We start from the raw sequence: 17,970 nt of genomic DNA, 5'->3' as shown, positions 1-17,970 counted from the left end.
ATCCTTGCAGACCTCAAAATTCAGTTTGCATTCTATCGAACACATTAGTGGATGTTCTGAACCAGGATCATGCCACAGCCTCAGAAACTGCACTGGAAAGTCTTTTTAGAACTTTTTTGCCTCTCTAGTTTTCTATTAGCAGTGTCTTTGCCCTGTTGCCTTAGTGTATATTCAGTAGTTCATTTGAAGCCATACAGACAAATACCTGATGGTAGAGTTGCCACGTTACAGCTCTGCCTCAGTCCTGCGCCTGCATCACTGAACACCACGGTTCCCCTCAGCACAAGAGTGTAAATCCATGCCTCCAAAAGTAGGAACTCCACCAGCCTAAATTATCCATGACCTCATTTTTAAAACATAAATGCATCTGCCTTAGCTCTCCCAAACAATGCCAGCTTTCATTGCTTATTACCCCAGGTCTCCCACAAACACCTTTGGCACTGTTACCTCACTCCTTAGCCAAGGGAAAAACACCTACAACCATTTCCAACAAGCTGTTACTACAGCCTCCTCACACTCCTCTCCCTGCAATTCACAGCTGATGATGCTCACACAGCAGCTTGCTGGCTAAAAGAGGGTGGTAAACCAAGCTGCACACATGGTTAGTCTACCCCAAACATGCTCAGTACCTCATTCTACCTGTGCTTTTTGGGTGTTTTCCTGTTCCTGTGGTCTTTAGCTCATCTAAGTGCTAAGTAAGAGCTTGCAGTCATTGCTAGAGAGGAAACCCAGCACACCAAGGAGGGCTTCTCCTCATCTGCAGGAAGAGTTGCTGGTGTGGCAGCAGATGAGAAGCCATGATGCTGCCCACATTCATCACAACCAAATCCAGCCCGAGCTTCTCTTAATGTGTACTCCAAATACAATGATTAGCACAACTAGCCACAAAGTATTAAAGGGATACAGTGTCTAAATAACAAAGTGTATGTGTATTACAAAATACCTGGGTCTATCATCTTTCCATTCTAAAGATAATCTGGTATTACAAAAACTACAGGATTCAACAGAGGGTAAGTAATTTAAAAGTTTTTATTAACTTTAATGAAACAGAATATGGCTTAAAGAGTCTTCTTGGATCCCTGTTGAACTTTCTGCCTTTGTCCTAAGAAGGAGAATCAGCTCTCAAAGGAAGCTGGGAAATTTCTTTTAAAAATAGTTACCCCAAATAGAACCATTCCCTAGGAAGCTAAAGGTGAAGTGACCTCTGGGCAACAGAAGTCAACCAGTGCCTGGAAGTCAAACCCCTGCCTCCACATACAAATAGAGAGAACACATAAAAAGTGGCAGAGATTATTTATCTCTATTATCAAAATAACAAAAAAATTTGAGTTTTTAAAACATTTGCTGGGTGTAAATAGTACACTGCATAAACCACAGGTGAAGTAATTTAAATGCATCCACCATTCAAAGTCCCAGACCTGGCTTAACCTCCTAATGTATTTCTCCTGGGGATTCATGAGCTGATCACATAGAATGCTTCCAAAAAGCCCACCCCTTGACAGGAGGAAAGATGTGTTTTTCAATCTGTGAGGTTTATGGTTTTTAAAAATATGGGTTTTTTTATTATTATTTTTTTAATTTTAGCAAAGCCATCTTTCAAAAGTATATCCCAGCATCAAGCTTGAATAAAAAAAAAATCTACCTCTGTCAAAATAACTTGCAAACTTTATTGGAGTTTTAAAAGCCTGATTACAGGTCAAAACATGCATTAAGCATTTGGCTAAAATTCCAAAAACATAATTGCAGAGGGTCATTATATTCAAAGGGTCATGTCCATAATAAAAGCAGCTTTAGAGCAGTTTGGGATTTTTAAGAGTTTTCGTATGTGAAAAAGGCAAATGTTCTGTGTACTGTTTAATTAAAATCCTGACATTACAGCGCAATGGTTAAAGCAAGGAACAGCTCAACTGAAGACTACAGAAAATCCCTGTCTTCTCAGGAGGTCTACACTTGGTAATACAACACCACTCTGGAAACAGCACTTCACCAAAGGCCTGGCAATTGGCTTCTGCTTAAAACATACTCTGCCTCATAATGTTCTTCAAAGGATTAAAACATAATTGGTTCTGGCAGCACACATGGTCAGCATGATGTGCAGGGGGTTGCCAGTGGACACATGCCCTTACATAAAGGGCTGTTTTCTTTGTTTAAAATGGAAAAAAGAGTGGGAGGTGTGGAGAACAGTGAAATGCAAAATGACTCAAGAGTCATAAAACATACTTTTTGAATCAGATTATTTCAACAACCGCATATGCAAATAGAATGCTTCAAAAGAGGACAGTGGCAGAGCTTCTGAATTGCTAAAGCAATTCACATATTGTTATTTCCATAAAAAAAAGATAGACGCTATAGTTATATACATCCTTCTAAGTATTCAGAGAATATTTCAAGTTGAACTCCAGAGAAGCCATTGGTATCAGTCTGAAAGTGACGGGGAACGGATGGATCGTGCACTGGCTGGACTGTTAGAGAAAGCAAAAGGATCCTTTTCCTTTTCTTTACTGTCATGTTTATGTTTATGCTTATGCTTATGCTTGTGCTTCTTCTTCTTCTTCTTGTGCTCATGGTGGTGGTGGTGATGGTGGTCACTATGTTTTGAGGAGTTGGATTCTTTACTGAACACAGACAGAGGAGCTGCTGAGACAGGGTGCATGTTCACCTCTCCTGAAGACTGCTCTTTACCTAAAAGAACAGATATAGGGGGTTAATAAATGCTTAACTTGCATTGTTTTCAAGCAGAAGAAATTCTGAAATATTGGATAAAAACTACTTTATCATTTATATATCAATATCAAATATACAGATAATGTTATCATACTTGTACCATTCACATACTTGGTTTGTTTTTTCAGAAAAGGCTCTGAACATGCCAGGAAAGTTCCTGTACTACTGAGAATTTTGCAGTTATTCCCTCCTTCCTCAGAAGTATAAATGGATCCCAGACAATTAGCAACTATAAAGGCCTAAGAAACTACAAGTAATACTAGCTTCCAGAAATGCATTTTTAAACAGAGTCAGAAGGCCACTATATCATGAATAACAAAAAGATAGCTGCTTGTGAAAACTCTGGTATAAAGTGCTGGACTGGAACCACTGAAGTGCAGGTTTGGGATGTGAATGCCTTTTAGTCATGAGCTAAAGCTCCCTGCAAGAATATACAAACCTTTTGATACTGAACAAAAGTTCTCACAACCAGTTTAGCCTATTTGAATGATTATATGGTTTTATTCCTAAGCAAAAAGCAGATTCCAATAAAGGCAATCATTGTTATTAGTATATATTTCACAAATGCACTAGAACTATTTATATATTGAATAAGCCTTGTATGTGAATCTGAGAAAGGAAAATGTAATCCATGACTTCTCAATTTCTGAATGACTTTCTCATCCTGTCTTTGGCTCGTTTAGTATTTTATTATTTCACACAGACTGCAAAAGCTTCAACAGTATGGATGAAAGGGCAATAATCTAAGAATAACATTGTTAATGATGGGAAACGCTTGGAAGGTAGGAAGGCTGGAATTCCTTTAGGCAGAAATTGAATCAAATGACTCACATTGTAAGAATGTGCTTTAACTACTAGATAAATGTAGAAAAGCACCAACAGATTTTTGAGGGCAACTATTCCTTTTAAAATTGATTTTCTTCACAGATGCTTTAAATGTGTGTTTGTGTTTTGGGGTTTTTCTTCCCTACAGTTTTTGGTGAAAATATCCCTGTTAAATAACATGGAGTTACTTGATATAATTTGTGATTATCTTTTTCTGTATATTTGAAAATGGATGTTTTTTTTCCTGTACATCTTTTTGGTTGGTTGATTTCAATTCTTTAAAGGCAAGAAAGATTCATTTACGGTAATCATTCCTGGAAGTCTGAAGAGCCAGCTCCCTGTAGTATGACAAATAAGCACTGAGAAAGATTTCCATGCAATCTTTCTAGCCTTTTTCCAAAGATGAGGAATTGATTCACTGAAGCATATACATAGGACAGTTTCTAGACTGTAGAGCTGTGCTGGTTTTTGCTTTTAAACATGGCTGGAAAAACAAAATCTACATCTGTTTGCAGTGTTTAGAAGTCAATAAAATACAAAACATTTTTACAGTGAGAATAATCGATGACTTACTGTGGGACATGGTGGAATCCCTACTGCTTGAAGTCCTAAATAGCAAAAATTATGTCTTTCTAGAAATATGTTTGGACTCAACCACAAGATGTGAATATGGTGCAATATAAAATTCTGATGAGGTTATGAAGCAGGCTGTATTAGAGAACAATAGTTTCCTGTAGTTTAAAGTCCTATAAAGTCCCTACTATACAAGTATTTTAAACTTCCACTTGCCAACTTCAGTGGACAGTTAGTACAACTTTTTTTACACTGTCACCTGGAGCCGTTCTCAACACTACAGATAGCATACAAGTATTGCATTTGATGCAGAAAGGTACAAGATGCTTCACAATGTAACTATTTCTAATTATATTTCTTTTAAGGAAATCCTAGCTGTACCTAAATCTATCCAGTAGCGTGAGCTCAGTTCCTCAAAACCATGCAGCTTTTAGACAAGAGCATTTTCTTCAGCAGATGAAAGGATACAAAACCAGCCATTAATCCTAAAACAGATCAGTGGAAAAGAGTGTATCTGACTTGGGTCATTAGAAAAAGAATGATTGGAGGCTGCACCCCAGAAAACCAAAGCACATGGTATTTGACACCATTAAAATAGGTTACAGGTGTTAAAGGTAACCTGTGGCAGGGAAACAAACATAGCTTCTGTAACGCAGAAATAAAGGTCATGGCAAAAAGCCTGAAGACCAATCAGTGTTCATCCATAAAAAATGTAGAGAAGATTATCTAAGGTATGAAAGACATTCTCACATATTCCTAAGCTACAGGCACATGATACATTAAAACATTCAAGGAAAACTAAAGTCAACTTAAAAGAAAACAGAAAACCCACACACATGCCACAAACCCTTAATACTTCATAGCTCCATTAGTTCCAAATAATGGAGCTATTTTTCATGGAAACTGAACCTGTAAGTCTAGACACTACATCTGTAACAACCTCAAACCAAGGTTAAACCTCTGAGCTTTACAAACTTTAACTCAGTATAACTGGTCTAAGGACATGGACTTAAGTCTGCAGGGATGATGGAGCAGGAATGCCAAGTGCCAGCAAAGACCAAGGATGCAATCCAACACACCCTTCTTGCCTCTGTTGTCCTACATGGCATTTGTGCACATTTCCTGCTGTTCACTGAACTACCAACTCTGTTAAAGCATCAGTCTGCATTATCACTTCTTTACTTATTTCAGGTGGGTTATATATATATATGCATATATATATATATATATGTAAATATATATATAAATCTATTCTTTAAAACAGTTAAACACCTCTGACTGGAGCAATTTAGGGAGCAAAGAGAACAGTAACTTAAGCCAACACAACTGAAGGGCTGGTGATGAGTACGTAGGAACTGCAAGTCAGGAAGATCTTCAGGAAGGGGTGAGGTGGGATCCAGCTGCAACTCAAAGGCTGCTGAGGCTTAAGGAGACAGTCAACATTGGCAATATGCTACAAATAAGAAATAAAAGACCCAGCACCTGACAGTACACATACACTGTCTTCACAGAGGTAAATGATAGCTATAAGCTGTTGGTGTTTCAAATCCAAAAATAACTGTCCAGAAAATTTCCTCCTACTCCTAAAGACTGTTTTGAAATCAAGAATCAAATATATTGATCCTGGATAATGGCTCAGACAGGATGCATGCAGACTATCACACTCAGTTCTTTTAAAATGGACAGAGTTGTAAAAGCTCTATGAAAAACTTGCAATTTTTTACCTGTGAAATTCACCTTTAAACTTCTTGCAGAACACTTATTCTTCATTTTAATTTCTTTTTAATAAATACATACTTAGAGCCCATGCCAGGAAGCTGCCAAAGCAGGAAAGCAAAGCTAAGTGGGAATTGCTTTACAGAGCATTAATACTATCCTCATATCGCCAGGGGTAGAGCAGGACTGCTGCGTGGAGGCACGGAGCACTCCCTCTTCCTGCAGGGAACCCATTTCCTTCTGGCAGGGGGAGCACAACTGCAACCTCGGTTTCTCAAATCAAAGAAACCCACAATAAGTGAGGGTGAGCCCAGGAGCTTGCTTCTGAAGTGGTTGGGAGAATTCCTTGGAAGAAAATGCACTTGGATCTCCTTCTGTTTGGGATGTGGGGATTCCAATGTAATTATTGGCTTTGCAGTTTTCCAGCTAGCTGGGTAGGTGTTTAAAATTAGACAGGGTAACTATCCCATGGGAAAAAGATCTGAAACTGTCCTGGGGACCAATGTGAGAGAGAATAAATATGAAAAAATGTATCTTGTAATTTAGTTTTAGAATGAACGAAGGTTAGATCTTGATAAGTTTTAAAGTAACACTTTCTGTTGTAGTAAAAGCTGCTGCCAGATAATTCCAGCATCCTGCTTATCAGTTATCTAGGGTCAATTTTTCCCTTTTAAAGAACCATTGGTACATGAACACTGAACAACAATGTCTGGTAGTGTTCTACCTAATTTACTCTTGCTACTGAACTTGTACAATTTGGAAACACATAACTTGAGACTTTATCATGGCAACAGGCTTTCACAAGATCTTCCATATGGTTTCTCTGGTATTTATAGAATCATAAGAGTAGCTAGGGTTGGAAATGACCTTAAGATCATCCAGTTCCAACCCCCCTGCAATTGGCAGGGGCACCTCCCATTAAACCACGTCACCCAAGGCTCTGTCCAACCTGGCCTTGCACACCGCCAAGGATGGAGCATTCACAACTTCCTTGGGCAACCCATTCCAGTGCCTCACCACCCTAACAGGAAAGAACTTCTTCATTATACCCAATCTAAACTTCCCATGTTTAAGTTTCAACCCTTTACCCCTTGTCCTGCCACTACAGGCCCTAGTGAAGAGTTCCTCTCCAGCATCCTTGTAGGCCCCCTTCAGATACTGGAAGGCTGCTATGAGGTCTCCATGCAGCCTTCTCTTCTTCAGGCTGAACAGCCCCAACTTTCTCAGCCTATCTCTGATTTTGTGTGAAGAGGGCAGGACACCACAGACTTACAGTCTCTATTTCTTTGCATGTACAATCTATTTAAAACAGCTGACTTTTCCAAAGTGACACTGGCTAACAACAACCCCACGTGCACCCTGATTTATTCATGTGTCAGAGAGGGAGAAATCAACTTCACAGAACAAAGCACAGGCTAAGGCCCGTGGATCCAGTGTTTCAGACGAGGACAGGCTAGTGCGCCGGAACCTGACACCAGCCACCTCTGGGAAGAAGGGGACATCAGCACAAGCACATGAGCAATTTGTGTGTCTCCCCCAGAACCTAAAGAAAGGTTGCTAATGAGAACAGCAATGCACTTTGGTCAGCTCTGGCCTTAATCTGCTCTAAAGAGAGAACACTGGGAGATTTTAAGCTGAAAGGAGCTTAAAATTGTTTTGACAATTACCCTGTTTTTCCTTGTTTCTACTTTTCTTTTTTGGTATTGCCCTGGAAACATCCAAGACACACTATTTCTTAATTTAATGCTGTGTTTGTGCGTCTGTTGAACCACCAATGAAGCACATACAAAAAGTTACCAAGCATAAATAATTCCAGGCTTCCAGAGGGCAAGAGTGTCTCGTCATTTGTCTGAATGTAGGAGTAGACTTTTCAAATTACACATATATCTGAAAAAGATTTATCAGTTTTCTGTCTACCAGAATGATCTTTGAAGGACCATATAACATAACTTAAAGTTTGTGAGCGAGAAGTAAAGGTCTAGTTAAAATAAAAATAAAACCACCCAGAATTTTTCTCAGGATGTGCTGAACAAATCAGTTAATTTGGCTTCAACATAAAAAAAAAATAAAAATCGAACTACTTCAAATTTACAGATTCATTTGACTTCACATTTTTAGTGTGATTTATATCCAGATAGATAATTCCCTATACCTACACCAAAGGATAGCATCTGTGAAAGTACTGCATAGATGAGCTGGTGATTTAATCAAAATACAACTTTTAACACATAACTGTTTTATTAATTTCCTCAGTTGAATTTTGCTTCAAAACTACATTGCTTTGTCCTTATATTAAAATACTAGCTTAACTGTGGTGTTATTTTTATGACATATACTTGAATATTCTAGAAAATTCTAGAGTATTTCCTATTCTAGTGAAAAAAGAACATTTAAATTAGTAAGTCAATCCAGAATACACTGTGTGTCCAACGGCTTCAGGTAGTTCACATGAAAATTTAGTTGTTAGCCTTACCCATCTCCTAGGTTTAGAATCACAGAATCAACTAGGCTGGAAAAGACCTTTAAGATAATCAAGTCCAACCATTAACCCACAACTGCCATGATCACCACTAAACTCTATCACTGAGAGCCTCGTTTACACAGTTTTTGAACACTTCCAGGGACAGTGATTCCATTTGAGAGTGATCAGCTCTGTTTCTCAGAGACACACACACAGCTATACAACTAAGTTGCTTTTATTAAACCATGTACTTAACACACTGCAGCCACACACTGATGGAATTTCATTTATCCTGCCACTATCTGCAGGGCTTATGTTTCTATTAAAGCTGCTTTCATGCAGTTTAAGATAAAGCACTTGAAAACAACCTTGCTTGTGAAGTGCGCAATTAACCACATACTATTTCAGTGATGCAAAATTATCTATGCAACCTCAAAACTTGTGAGTCGGCAGTTTGGAAACAGTTATACTTTAGGTAATAAAGTCAACATATGTGTCTCGGATACTACCAAACAGATACTATAGTAGTATTATATGTTATTAAAGGATAGTCTAACAGAACAATTGTGACAATTTTTCCCTCATTAAAAATAGTAGCAACAATCCATCATCAGTATTGTCCTCATATCCACGAAGTGTTTCTTTATGTATTTATGTATTTGTGCTGATACTCTGTAACCCTTCTTGGCAAGAAGCCTCTTTGGCTGAGCTCTGATGTACTGGTGCTCTTATAGCTAACTCGGGTAGTTTCACTGAGCTCCAGAGGAGTGGGCTTTTCATACACCTCATACTGAACTCCTAGTATCTACTATACACTTGAAATGCAGTGATTAGCACCAGAAGCTCAGATATATTGTTGTAAATGCACTGGTTAAACATGACTGCAACAGTTTCCCTCTATACATTATTGCAGTATGTGCTACATCCAGTTTCAAATCATTCCAGAAACAATTCAATCCAGCTAAATCATTATTTCCTGAAACTGCAGACAGTAACTGTGATAAACAAGACCACAATCCTATCAAGAGGTAAGAGTTGGGACTAGGCCATTTAACCTCATGTACATCTACATGGTAAAAAGAGTGACCTACAAGGTCAGCAGTGGAGATTTCCAGTTTGATTATCCTGGAAAACAGCAAAGGATTAATGGAATGGCCAAAGGATTTTTCTGCTCTGCGTCTGAATGCTCAGCATGTGTCTTCAAAGCTCCTGAATGTGATCAGAGAAAGGACTGCCAGTGTACAAAAAGAACATTGCTGTATTTCTTTTTTGTTTTTTTTCTTTCGTAGAAATAAAGAGAGAATTGGACACTGTTCTGTATCAGCTACCTAAGTACCAAAAATAGTTGGGAAAATTCTAACTAAATGTTTATCAGTGATGATCTGTTGAGCCCTAAAGACATATAACTTCACAGGCAGACCACAAAGGCTACAGCTAGGCATTTATTTTGGAAGAAGAAAAGAACATGCCAATCAATAAACACTGACACACGCACCATAACTTTTTAGAAGTTAGTTCTGAACTGCTGTACTTTCAGATAAGCGAAATATTAAAGTAAATATAGAAGTGTTATCTTAATCAGATCCCACTAAAGTCAACAAGTCTTATTGTCTGAAATGAGAGTTTGAATCTACTGCTTATACAAAATCTGATCTTGAAATTCTTTTGATCTGAAGAGTAGGGAGTGTTACTACTATTCTTGGCGACTTAGGAGCAAAAAAAATCTGTTCTCACATTAGAAATGTGAACTTGCACAGCACTAGAGGTTCTAAAACGTCTGCCATGTTCCTAGCCCTTAGGGCAGATGAATAATCAACACAACAGCATTCTTCCAACAGCTCACAACTCTTTCTTTTAATAATGTCTTGAAAAATGTTCGGAATCTCCAGAATCTCTTATAACTACCAGAGTTCACAGTTCTATTATTGTAGACAGAATGGTTCAGTATGATTTAAAAGATTTTGTATATGAACTACAAAAGGTGGTATAATTCTAGTACTAAAACCTGTAATCCTGCATGAGTTGTAGTATAAGACTTCTTTTATTGCCCGTTTAGCATGTCTCAGCCCTAACCTTTCACATCCATGAGCAGAAGCACATAGGGAAGAAAAAAAACCCAAAAAGGCTTTAATGGAAAATGATCTTTTCCTGGCTATAGGGGGGTTACATTAACTTGAACAAACACAAATTATCATTCAGGGTGGTGGGGAGTATAAAAAAAAAAAAAACAAAACCAAAACCAATATAGATAAAGGAATACACAGTCACAGCAGGATTTAGACCCAAATGAACTTCCTCCTGGCAGCTGCTGTTCACAGGCTGTGTTTGGCTCATGACCTAACGCTTCATGTGACATGTAGGGACATAACCCACAGCTGTGAGAGGAAAACAGAGTATGGACTAAGAGCTTGCTGCCTTCCAAGTAAGAGTCACAGTATGGAGGCAGATACAAGATCTTACAGATTTACTAACAGCACTGAGACCATTTCAGAACCTGTTGTCAATCTATTTCACAATAAGCACTCACAGAAGTGGGCCCATCCTCCGTCATCACTGCAAAAACTCCAAGGCCCTCAGGAAACATTATCTGTGATTCCTTTGTAGAACAAAACACTCCTATGCATGAACAATTTTATTTACGTATGCTTTTATTTTTCCCCATCTGTTTCTTCTCAGAAGTATACAATTTCCTAAAGATTGAACTGTCTTTATTTACCCAGCCTGAAATTCATACATCTCTGCTTCTAAGAAAAATGCCATGAATAAGAAACAGGTGAAATTTTAGAAGCAAAGAATATCTGAAGTGGAACTGTTTCTTACTGCACAAACCAAAGAAAATGAAATTAATCTGAAGTGTTTCAAACTAATGCTTTTCAAAGGCTTATTACTGAAAATGAATTATGTGGCAAAGCCACAGCATTTGTCTCATTTATTACCTAAGAAAGAAAATGCATTCCCATGTGCTGAATGCCCGAATGGCAGAGGTGAGAAGGTCATTCAGCACACAAGTGAAACTCGAAGTAGCTTTTGTCTGCCATAGGTCTACAAAAGCAGCAGTCAACTGGCCATTACTCCACTCCTGATCAGGCCTTACCCTTTCTGAACTCTAGTGCAACCTTAATATGCAAGAGCTGGAGCACAGAGCTGGCGTACAGAGGGTCCCATAAGTCCTATTTGTGAAGTATTTGGCAGAGTTTTGTTTATGACTTTATATTCCATAGAGTGTTTAAGTCTGGTAAAAAAAAATTGTTGCAAAATACCATGTAAGAGTTATAAATACTAATCCTCAGTGGATCAGCTTTGCACTCGCGTGCCCTGGATGTGTCATTCTTTGCTATAACAGAAAATCTGATGGTTGCCCATAACACTGAGGACAAACCAAGCAGCTCTGAGAGGTTTAACTTAAAAGTTGAGCAGAATTAGGTTCCTAAGTTTGTAACAGCAACCTATATGCAGCCTTCCCCTTTACTTTGCTGAAATGCCTGTTTTTTAGGCAAAATGGTGTGAGTTTTGCTACACTACATATTTAACAGCAAATCCACCCTGGTGGACCTGGCTGTATAGGCACATGTCATTAACCAAAGGCCATCTGGAACCCAGAAACTAGACCTCCCTGTGTTTTATGTCCCCACATGAACTTGATTTGTTAGCTGAGCAATGACAGCAGTTACCTTTTATTAAAAAAAAAAACCAACAAAACCAAAACAAAACCTCATGGTGGCTACAGCATCTGCCAAGGAAGTAAAACTGTTAAGTCCTAAGCCCTAAGGGAGTATGAGTCTTCAGCTTCCATACCCCCAGCCAGCACCACGGCACCAGCCTCAGCAGGACACCAAGAACAGGAACATCCACCAGTGCTTCTCTTAAATAGGGCCACTAACTTGCCAGGTCCCAGGGGAAGCAGATGAGGTCACCTGTCAGATTACCTCAGGACCTATGGCACTTAAAACTTAATCAACGTTCCAGATCCTGCTGCTAAGATCTACTTGTATTTTAGATTAGGCAACCACTGGATAAAAACAGAAAAACAAGCAAGAGGGTAATTACTATGAATCCTACCTCTAAGGCCAAATACTTCACTTTTACATATTGCAATACTGCAACCTTAAAATCTTGTTTTGGATGCTGTTGTGGTTTAACACCAGCCATCAACTATGTCCCACACAGCTCCTCATTCACTCACCCCCACAATGGGATGAGGGACAGAATCAGAAGGGTAACAGTGAGAAAACTCACAGGCTGAGATTAAGACAGTTTAATTGGGAAAAGAAAAGCCACGCACTCAAGCAAAGGAAAAGAAGGAACTGATTCACTTCCCATGGGCAGGCAGGTGTTCAGCCACCTCCAGGAAAACAGGACTCCATCATGTGTTAATGGTTACTTGGGAAGACAAACGCCATCAATCAAAATGTCTCCCCTCCACTCTTCCCCTAGCTCTATATGCTGAACATGATGACATATGGTATGGAATAACCCTTGGGTGAGTTGGGGTCAGCTGTCCCAGCTGTGTCCCCTTCCAACAACTTGTGTACCCCCCATCTACTCATTGATGGGGCAGAATAAGAGGCAGGAAAGGCCTTGACTCTGTGTAAGCACTGCTCAGCAGTAACTAAAAGATCCCTGGTGTTATCACACTGTGTTCAGCACAAATTGAAAACACAGCCTAGTAATAGCTACTATGAAGAAAATTAACTCTATCCCAGCCAAAAGCAGCACAGCTGAGTACCTAAGGTCTCAAAAATGCTCGTTACACAGTCACAATACCTCAGCTTAGTGCCACTGGTATGTTCTGGAGCTAAACTTAAGAAACGAGGTTAAAATGTTTTGAGAAAAAGAGACTATCCACTGAATTTCTTTGCTCCTGGGCAGGTAAGACCATTCATGTTCATGAATGAAGTTCAGCATGCATTGAGGTTTCTAAAAAACACTGTTCTTTGAGAAATGATTTTGTAAAGTATTTTATTAAAAAAGATACAAAGAGAACTAGTAAAAGTGCTTGAAATTAAACCATTTTACTCATAGATGCAATCTTTTCAACTTTGAAACTTTCTAAGCATCTTTGAGGCCTGCATATTTTTCAAATACTGAAGCTGTTATAAATCACTTTGTCATTCTGAGTAGAGATTTTTTTTACCTTAACAATCTTGCTATTTTTTTTAATTAATTTTCAAAATTAGTTTTTTTAAGTAACAACTATGGCAAAGTAAGTTTGACCCAATTGCTTATGAAGCTCTATTTCAGCTTTATGTAGGTTTATTCTTTCCTGAGCTCTTCACTTTTATAAGCATGATACATACTTGTCTTACTTAGACAATGAAAATACATATGTATACAGTTATCTATAAATATACTGGAAGCTACAGAAATGTTCTTATGCATCCTTTACGCCTGGAAATCAGTTAACATCTAACACTTACCAATACTTTATGTTTGGGAACAATCAGTAGCAAAAAAAAACCCCACCATAAGTGACTGATATAGTTGGAAAAGTCATACTATCATTTTGGCAATAAATTTACTCATACCTGGTGTGGATGGTCTCTCCAACATATTCAAATGATGGTAAATAAAGGCTTGACTGTCATGAACTGTGTCCATATCAATTTCCTCCTCTTCTTGAGAGTTTGAGAACTAAGATATCAGGAAACAAAATATAAGCAGATGCTAATAACTTGCAAGAATATCACTAAATAGAACTTAAAATACTCTATTTTTGTGGTAAACTGGGGGTGAGAGGGAAAGGAAGTGATATCTACCACTGCGAAGGAATAAAAATTCAGTGAAATTAAAAAGGGTCAGTGTGTTTTCTTCATTCTAATTTACCATGAAGCTGTGTGAACAGGAGCATTAACTGTCAATTGTAGTTCTTTTCAGCCAATAAGGAATCTGATGGAAAACGATTTTGCAAAGTAAGCGTAACAACTACTGCACACATACACACAATGTGTCTTTTGTTTGAACACAGCTTTAAGGGAAGTCAGCAGAAGCCACTGCTGTTATTCTGAATATCCTACATATTGTGCAAGTTGAATTTCCATTTCTTACTCTGATTTTGAGTTTGACTTTACTGTCTTCATTCTTCTCTAGTATTTGCCCTGGCTCCAATGGAGACCCGAGTGGCATATCAGCCTTCCTCTTCACCCCCTGCTGATGACCAGAAATGCTGGATGCTGTTTCCTTAATAAGATGATCATCCTCCTGAAGCAGCATTAAAAGACCAAAATTAGAAGATAGCAAGAGCCATGTTTCAGCCTAAAAGAGACCTGATAGCTGAAAACACTTCTGGGTAAAGTGGGTGATTTGAACAAAGTTTTCCCTGTAGTTCTGGTAAAAAGTGTTTTCTAAAACCCTGTATGGATTTGTGCCAACCTCTCCTACAAACATAGTTTCTCTTTACTTCTATCCCTGCTCCTTCTGCATATCTACCATTGGCATCCTTTCTGTTCCTTCTCACAATCATGGTACTGTTGGTGCGCAACAACATTTGCTGTCTCTGAATAGGCTTTCTATAAATCTGTGCCTTGCAGACTCTCCTCAGTCCAAATCATAGTTGAAAAAATGTGATAGCCTCTGATTTACACATGGGATTTAGCTAAATCTTCTTTTAGTTAGCTTTAAAAGCTAATGCTTACTTTGTTGAATACAAATCATAACAAGCACTTATAACTTGGGTTGTTTTTTTTCTTGATTTCACAACAATATAATTAAAAAGTTAAACTTTTGTAAATTACTGCCTAGACTGTCCAGAAAAACAGGGTCAAATGAATATAAAATAGCAGGAGAGTCTACTGAGTTCTACATATAGTCAGTAAAACAGGAGATAGGTGTTATAAGCCCAATACACAAAATATAGAAGGAAAAATACCACAGAAGCAAACATAATTAAGAGCACACTAAAAACTAGATAAAAGCTGTATCACAGACTCTCAAGAGCATAAGCTGCTCCACTGAACTGCTCTTTCCTCTATCCTACAAAGGTCACACAAAAGTCCCACAAATTTGCCCTGAACAATTATAAGTCAATTTTATAAGATGGGTGACTTTTACCATCTTCAGCAAATTCAGTGCCACAAGTCTACGAGTACTGATTTTAACGTTTATGCTGTCAGCATATAGAGTCTGCTTTAAAGAATCTAGTTAATCTGATGTATTCTATCACATGTTAATTCATTTTCCTTCAAATATGTATTCCCCTTTTTTCAATCCTGTTATTTAATCCAACACATAACTGTTGTGAATCACTTTTGGATAAACTTTGGCTATGTGAAAGGCAATCTTTGGTTTATGCTTCTACTTCGATTTTTTTTAACAAAGAAAATCAGTTCCCTGAATTCCGGGGGAGTTATATATAAAATGGTAATCTTAAAGCAAGGGGTAGGAGAATGGAGATAAGGCATAGGAAAAGATACAAGGAATGAAGTATGAATTGAGGCTTATACTAATGCAGTGTTTTCACACTAGCGTACTGCTACTAAAAGAATTAGCCTCCTCCTCTTCCTCACAGATTTCTGTCCTGGACTGCCACAAGTATTTGTCTAAGTACATGACGATCTGGACCAAGAAACTGAATCAGCAGGAACTGTCTGTTCATAAAAAAAGATATTTTTCAACTGAATCCTGCCCTGATGCAGATCACTATGCAGCAACATTCTGCTATCACAAAGGAGAGCAGTATAGGAGGAAGAAGACTTACAAGTAAATTTTTTTATTAAGATTGGCTACAAAAAAAGCTTGGATGCTCACTGAACTGAAGCCTAAAAATCTGCCAACAAAATGTCTACTGCTAGTTAATTCTGATATTTATTAGCAGCAAATTGGGACTTATTATAAATTGTGTAAATATGTAGGATAGCTCTAATGATGTTTGACTCCATTATCATTTTCTCCCCCTACTGGAATTGGCCTGCAAGGTACTGTGATAACTGACACACTTGGTATACTTCTGAATATAAACGATATAGAAATCAACCATGTGACTGAACGTAATAGTAAATCATCCCATTCAGAAGAGTGGAAAGAGTTTCAAACATGCTGACCACGTGTTCACATTCTCTTTCAGGATTTACTCAGAAGCAGTTTCAATCAAATGTAGCTCTTGAATCTCATTATTTCCATGCCTATTGAGTTTTCCCCCTCATGATTAAATCTGTCCAACAAAAAGCCTTGGTCTTGCAGCAGTGGCAGTTATTCGTAAGAAAGGTAAGACCTGAATAAGCTCATAAAATGTATTTTTTAACTATGCAATGGATTCTGTGTTAGGACTGAAGTCTCCACAACCAGAAAGATATGAACCTTAATGTATATGATTTTTCAGAAGTTGTTACAAATCCTTCAGAGCACAATATTAAATAGTCCGATTTATGTGTTCACTGAAGATGTGGTAAAGTTCCAACTTTCACATTTCTTACTGTTGTTTAAAAAGAGGTATATCTATTTTAAGATGTAACAAATTTTTTGATAAAAGGGTTTGTTTTGGAAAATTGCATAACTTGCCCTTAAGCAATATTCTTAGTCTAATAAAAGAGTTTTCATCACAGCATCAAACATTTCTGTGAATTGCTTCATGTCTCACAAGCAATATATAAAAAGTTAAGTTTCATAAAGAACAGAAATAATGAGACTAGAAAAAAAAAGTAAAGGCTTGCATATGCTATGCAAAACAGTTAAAATGCTACGGTATATGCCAGCTTTTCAAATGGAAGGAATAAACAGTAACAAGGTATAAAGGTAGCTTAGCTAAAGCATGAGAAGTTGAACACAATACAAAATTAAACCAGCAAGCAACACAAGCACTCTGAGCCAGCTGAATGGGATGTATGCAGATGGTTTGTGCTTACGGTGTTCTGAAATCCTACTGACTGTCCGTGATTGTTAGTACTATTCACAGGTTCCTGATTATTTACAACCGATTCAGGGATAATCGTTGGATTAAGTACAGCCTTCTTTTCTTTCAGATTAAGAACAAGACCAAGCTCTGGTAATGGTAAACAAGAAGGTCTACTGAGGCCGAAGAGTGTGAAATAGAGATCCACAGCACCACATCGTAATCTCCAGTCATGTGAAGTTCCTAAAATCCAAAAGAGATTATTGTTAATACAGAGACAGTATCTTCCCCTCTCCCCTAAATAAAGCAGTTTAAGTGATCTGGATCCACCAGAGAATGACATTTCTGTGCTTAAGGTACACTTCCCCCAATATTCCTGCCTCTTAGTGACTGCAACTCAGCTGCCACAACCTGTTTAAAAGAAAGGCTCTAAGTTGTTTGGGTTGTAAGCTAAACATGTTTGCAGAACAAGAGTGGGAAACTAAGTGGTATACTAACATAATGAAAACTACAAGGAAAATATCCACATGGATTTTTAAGTTTCACTTGAAGTTTTACTATCAGGCAATTAAATAGAATATCTTGTTACCAAAATGGCTTCCAGCATCAATGGATTTGGGCACACTCACCTGTGTATTCCATGAAATACAGTAGTAGCCTTAAGTGTGACCTTCTGGAAACTACACTGATAAAGAATACAAATGAGCAATGCATAAACATGCTTTCTGATGTCACTACTATGTCATGCATTTCACTGGGTACAGTTTAATGTGGATTCATACTGGAGATATGGATTCTTACTGCACAAAGCAATGCTGCACTGATTTTATTTTTCACTGTAAACTGT

The 17,970-nt window shown here is 38.0% G+C and overlaps 1 protein-coding gene across 3 annotated transcripts in view; it reads right to left on the bottom strand.

Annotated features, from left to right (window-relative positions):
* Nucleotides 1-1,647: 1,647 nt before the first annotated feature.
* TAF2 (TATA-box binding protein associated factor 2) overlaps nt 1,648-17,970 on the bottom strand; it is a 62,002-nt gene continuing 45,679 nt past the window's right edge. For 2 of the 3 annotated variants that reach the window (XM_034061440.1, XM_034061446.1), the window contains exons 23-26: nt 17,137-17,366; nt 14,345-14,497; nt 13,825-13,930; nt 1,648-2,682 (exon numbers count right to left, since the gene is read on the bottom strand). In XM_034061440.1, the coding sequence (XP_033917331.1) occupies nt 2,417-2,682; nt 13,825-13,930; nt 14,345-14,497; nt 17,137-17,366 (755 nt within the window). In that variant the 3' untranslated portion in view covers nt 1,648-2,416. The remainder of the gene's footprint in view (nt 2,683-13,824; nt 13,931-14,344; nt 14,498-17,136; nt 17,367-17,970) is intronic. The other variant, XM_034061447.1, reaches the window with a different exon arrangement.

The sequence above is a fragment of the Melopsittacus undulatus genome, chromosome 1 (assembly GCF_012275295.1).
Source record: "Melopsittacus undulatus isolate bMelUnd1 chromosome 1, bMelUnd1.mat.Z, whole genome shotgun sequence".
Lineage (NCBI taxonomy): Eukaryota > Metazoa > Chordata > Aves > Psittaciformes > Psittaculidae > Melopsittacus > Melopsittacus undulatus.
This window is presented reverse-complemented; position numbering and strand designations above follow the sequence as displayed.